The 5,982-nt window shown below is 34.2% G+C and overlaps 1 protein-coding gene across 1 annotated transcript; it reads left to right on the top strand.

Annotated features, from left to right (window-relative positions):
• The first annotated feature begins 837 nt into the window (after window positions 1-837).
• On the top strand, window positions 838-3,473 carry LOC112515406. The gene is made up of 3 exons (XM_025122203.1): window positions 838-1,488; window positions 1,574-1,838; window positions 3,189-3,473. The coding sequence occupies exons 1-3, from the start codon at window positions 955-957 to the stop codon at window positions 3,203-3,205; spliced, it is 816 nt and encodes a 271-aa protein (XP_024977971.1). The 5' UTR covers window positions 838-954; the 3' UTR covers window positions 3,206-3,473.
• The last annotated feature ends 2,509 nt before the right edge of the window (window positions 3,474-5,982 follow it).

Below are 5,982 nucleotides of genomic sequence, written 5' to 3'. Positions count from 1 at the left end.
TATAAAACTATTATTATAACAAAAAAGTATTGTACCGAAAGCTCATAATTAAGTAGAAAAAGGAAATATACGTCGATTTTTTTTATAAAATACGTCAAATAACGTCTTTAAAACACGCCTCATCTCACACAAATGCGAGGGTTGATATGACGTCAGCGAACCATCTTGCACCATGACACGTCTTTTAAAACTTTAGTTTTAAAGTTGTATTTAGACGTGTAAGGCAGATAAATGTAATTTTGGATAATAACATTCGAGCTGCTTATTTTTAGTTGTTAATAATGTTGTTGATGCATATGACTTAAAATTTAAGTTTACAAGTAATTGTACGTAAGTAAAACTTATTAAAGCTTCATGTTTGAATTCATGTAACCAACTACAGGTAAACATAATTAAATAAAAGATAAACATCTTAATTTAAATATAAAAAATTTAAAATATAATTAAAATAATCATTGACTTCTAACAAAAAAAAAATACTTAATTATTATATTTGTAAAAAAATTATAAGTTTGGTACTAATATCAATATTTTTTTAATTGTTTATGATATATTTTATTCAAAAATAAAAACGTTACGCTTTTTCAAAACCACATAAATCCGTATTATAACATCGACTGAGACAAAAAGGAAATAAAACGAAACATTAAAATCGAAATATATCTCGTTATATTATACGAATACTGTCCTTTAAAAACAACCGCACCATAAATAATATCGGAAAAATAAGAATGCCCAGATAGGAATCAACATGAAATACACGTTATCCTTTAAATTAATCAATTTCAAGTCTTGTTTAGAGCAGATTTAAATGCCATCCATAAAAGCCAACCTGATAACGTTCATCACCTTTCCCCTCTTTTTGAACCTTCAATCCAGTCTTCTTGTGTGTGTGTTTTCATCACCTTGCTTTCACCATTTTGTCAATCTGAAACAACAATTCAGAGTGGCGGAATGGAGTATTTCATCAGGGCAAACGCCGTCCGGCTAAGGAGCCACCACCGGAAATACCTATTAGCGGATGACGACGGCGAACACGTGTCCCAGGACCGCCAAGGCACGGTAAAAAACGCCCGGTGGACGGTCGAATTCGACGAAAATTATGACGGTGTTATCCGATTGAAGTCATGTTATGGCCGGTACCTCACCGCCTCCGAGGATCCTCACATCCTCGGCGTCACCGGTCAAAAAGTGATTCAAAGCATTCCTCCGAGAATTGATTCCTCCGTTGAATGGGAACCGGTGTTAGAAGGATCTAAAGTTCGTCTGAAAACTCGATACGGTAATTATTTACGAGCTAATGGCGGAGTGCCTCCATGGAGGAATTCGATTACACATGATATTCCTCATAGACATCATAATTGGATCTTATGGGAAGTTGAAGTTGTTGAGATTAGGCTCGGTCCACTTCCGAAGAAATCGAATTCATCTGAGACAGATCTGGATCTGGAAGGTTCTTTTCATCTCACATCCATCCCCATATCTCAGGTTTGTGGGTCTGTTTTTTCGAATTTGCGATCTGATCATCAGAATCAGCTCGATCAACTGGATGTTCTAAATTGAATCATTGCAGGAGAGTAATTCGAAGAACGAAGGGAGGATGATTTACTACAAAATGGTGGATGATGATGGTGAGATTGTTGATGCAGAAGGATCGTTTCTGTTCAAGGGGAATTGCATACAGGAATTGACTCAAAATTTGGAGGAAGAAACGGAGCTGGAGAATATTACTGTGTGTTCTCGCAGCCCTTTGAACGGGAAGCTTTACCCTCTCCGGCTAGCTTTGCCGCCCAATAACACAACTATGCACGTCRTTGTAGTCCCTGCAACCTCCAAAGGTTAGAATTCCTTGAAGCTTTTTTCACATTTTGATTTTTGGTGGTTTAGCAATTTGTGAACAACCATGATCATAGTCAGGGTCCTTATTAGATTCATTAATGTCGGATTTGAGAAAAGCTCTCTCTCTCTGGTATACCATTTTCAGATTAGGTTTATCTGTTGTAACTTGAATTGAAGAGTACCCAAATTCTACCCCTCTGTGTCCAATTTTGACTTTCAATAATCAAAAGAGTTGCATTTTGATACTAAAATCGACAAGAATTTCTTCGTTTTGGATGAAAATTTTGAAATTGCACCAACTTGGAAAAAGGGTTTTGTAGATAGACAAGTTTTTGGAGCTAGGAAACCAAGAACATACATCATAATCTTGAATTTGAACATTATGGCTTTTGACTTTCCTTACTCAAGAGTGGACTTTAAGTTGGCACCAAACAACTCCAAACAACCATGTTGTAGTTTTTTTACGATAAAATATTAAAAGTTTTTCCAACAACTACGTTGAAATAGAGATTTAATGATATTTTTGCTTCAATAACTATGCTATAACCTAAATGAAGAGAGCTGATAATATAGTTAATGATGAAATTGCTAAAATATAGTAGCAGTTAAAGTTTGGTGTAATTTTTTAATAAAGATTTTAACTTTAATACCCTATTAATACAAAAATTATAGTATAACCATTTGAGATGCTCTAAAAGTTAAAAGTCTCTAAACCGTGATGCCTGATTGGTTTGAGCTTAACTCCAAAGGTCAAAAATACTAGAAGGTCTCAGGTTCAAATTCAAGGAGGAATACATATTCTCTTATGGCAACGGAGGTTCAAATGCAGTGACTCCGAACTATTTGCAAAGCAGTGATCGCTCTGAAATTAGTCGGCTTGCATAACAGGTTGGATATCCAGGTTAATCAAAAAAAAGAAAAAAGAAAGAAGAAGTTAAAAATCTCTTAAAAATTGCATCCAACTCCAAGAGCTAGTCTATTTTATAAGTATAAAATTAACTATTGAGAAATAAGTCAAGTATTATTTCTCTCTTTTGTGTAAAGTGCCATCAAAATTTCTAATAAAGCATAGTTGTTTGTAGATCATGATGCTTATTTAAAAGGGACTTGAGCTTAATGAAAAAGCAACTTACAAGACTCATTTTTGCTTTTATTTGTTTGTGGGGTTGCAAGCTCTCAAAAAGCTTGTTTTTTGTTTGTGGGTCCCACTCTTTGAAAAAGGCTCAGAAGACAAAGAAGTCCAGCAATGTTACCCCCAACTTCTCATTGCAATTCCTGTTGATTCCTATGATGGGTTCATGTGTTTATGTTTCTTGTTAGCTAACAACCGTATTTTGTGTTTCGATCAGCGGCAAAGGATTTCTAGCCGGTTTTACATGACGACAACTGAGTACTATTGATGACCGAATCTATTTGTGACGATACATGCAACAGAAAGAAAGCAAAATAAGATGTCTTGCATTGAAGACTATAAGGAAGAAATTAGATAATTTGTGATTCAATGCAAACTTTGATCCAAATCTCTTACCATATTCTTCAAGCTTCATATGTATTTGATTTGGTTTCACCTGTATCTAACATCACGCCTTGCGTAAATCTTATATTACTGACCCTACCTTTGGTTGGGTATACTAGATCGGTTTGGTTTGTTTGTTTTAGATCATACCTTGTTATACGTGTCTTCTTTCTTCTAGTGTTGGTGCATGAAGGTGGTTATAAGGACCATGGATCGGGTTGCTACCGCCTCATTAAGGTTCCAATTCCGATGAGGTTGGTTTAGATCAAGGTTCTAAATGACATCAGTCGTGATGTGGTGGCAACTGGCGAGACCAATCCTCAAGCCTTAGGAGCTACGACGAAGTCATGTCGTGTTCAAATGCGTGACTTATGATCACAAATCTCTATATCATATATAATTTGATATATATAAATACATGTTTTATACTGTTACTCAATAATTCAACTTTAAATTAAGTTATATATATATTAAAAAAACTAACAAATAAGATATTAAAAAGGTAAGAAAAATCAAATATTGCAAAAAGAAAAACTACGGATTAAGCCATGACGTGTCATAGACTTAACATGATGTGAGACACAAGCCCTGAATCATGACATACCATGTAGAGGTTGTCATGAGCCTTTTAGAAAAGTGGGTTGAATAGAGTATACATGTAACATATTTTTTTAGAGTTGAGTGAATTGTATGCTTGTTTCATGTGCTTTATACTTTTCAATTATTAAGGTTCCTAAAATAAGTACTTATATGAATACATGTGGTTTGTATTTATACACAAAAAAAGGGGTGTATAAAAAGTTAACGAAGGGGTGTTTTTGTCTTTTATTTTTTTTATATCTTTACTGTATAAGAAAATTACAAAAATGGTTTACACTGGTTTACATAAACTCTGGTTTTCATCATTCGACTTTCAGAATTACACAGGTCACTCTATAGTTTGCATTTGTTACACATTTCGTCCCTTGCCTTAAGGACCGTTAAGTTTCATCGGATAAATACTTCATGTCTAGTCACGTTAGGGCAATTTGGTCATATTTTTGTTTTAATACATTTTATTGTACAAATGTTTAAAGCATATATACAAACATTTGGCAGTAAAAAAAACCTAAACTGATTCCACCATTGCCCTTCTCTTTAGCAACACCATCTACATATACCAACAATGATCATCTTCTTATTGTGTCTTACAAGTCTCTTCTACTTAGCACCACACACCTTCCCTTTTTCTGCCACCACCACCTGTCTTTGTTGCTTGTTGCCTTCTTACTACCGTCACTCTCTTATGCTGGGATATGCACATGCTTCGGATTTAGAGGAGGAAAACGACCACCTATGCGCTTCCACGCCCCACCTGCCCCTTCCTCCAGATAGAATGTATATGTGCTTTAAAGGAAGAGCAAGTCAATGCCCACATCTTCTTTGAATTTCCTCGAGCATTCTTCAAAGATCTTTAGGGTATTTTCTATCGCAACTTTTTGGAATCAATCTGTACATTATTTATCATTGTTGCTCTTCGTCTTCTTCATGTCATTGACGTTCAACATAGAAGAATTTGCCTTTGCTTATGTATATATCCGTGTTTCCTTGAATAGACGTGACAAATTTGTTTTTCGATTTTAATGGATTTACGTTGGGTTAATTCAAAATGCTATGATTTTATGCATTTTTGGGTTGACTTTTATGGGTTTATATTGTTGAATAATTTAAGGTAAAATGTCTAAATTACCCTCATAGGATTTGCAAATGGGACACTCACTCAAAAGGATAAACTTAACATCCACTAGGGCCTTACTGGAATACATAACAATATCCGAACATAGAATGTCTGATATATTTTTTGAAACTCAAGCAATCAAAATCATATATAAATCACATGGGCCTTTTTTTCCTTCCTTGTTTATCCTTATTAGATAAACAAAAGGAACGAAAAAACAACCAATATAAACCTTAGGGACTAAAACTGTAACTTTAACAAATACAAGGACAAAAGTAACAATCGTTAACAAACCACAGGGGCTAAAAACGTAGTTTGTACTGAGCCATGTGAAAACAGAACAGGATGAAATGATTTAGATGTAAGATGTTGCCGCTTTGGTCCTTTTCACACATTGGGCCCCTACATATTTCAAATAGACATGCATATTCCTGAATCCAACTATATCGGTTTATAAAATCGACATTCTATTTTTTTAAATCATAACATCATTTGATTGAGAAAATGATACTAACAATATTTGAATTTGGGTCTAAGATAAAATAAAGGCCTTGCAAACCAACTCTACTAAATAAAACTTGTTCTCAYTGTAGTTTCAAAATACATACGGTGACACATAACAAATTAATACGGTTGCACCTTTCACTGACCTAATTTTTTTTTCGACGGAGGAATAATACGTTGACACGTGCCACCGTTGCTCTACTGTAGGTCCGTCATTGATTTCTACTTTCTATAAAATCCGAAACTTGATGTTTGGGTTGTGTCTGATTTTTTGACCAACGATCCATCTAAAAAACATAATCAATACTATATTATAAAGCATTTAACAAAAACTCTTAAAAGCAACTTTTTATGCATAAAGTACTATTTATTAATTCATATTACTTAAAACTCAAGATTACAAGTA

Source organism: Cynara cardunculus, assembly GCF_001531365.2.
Source record: "Cynara cardunculus var. scolymus isolate 2C chromosome LG 7, CcrdV1, whole genome shotgun sequence".
Taxonomy (NCBI): Eukaryota; Viridiplantae; Streptophyta; class Magnoliopsida; order Asterales; family Asteraceae; genus Cynara; species Cynara cardunculus.
Note: the sequence above shows the minus strand (reverse complement) of the source record. Positions and strands in the feature narration are given on the sequence as shown.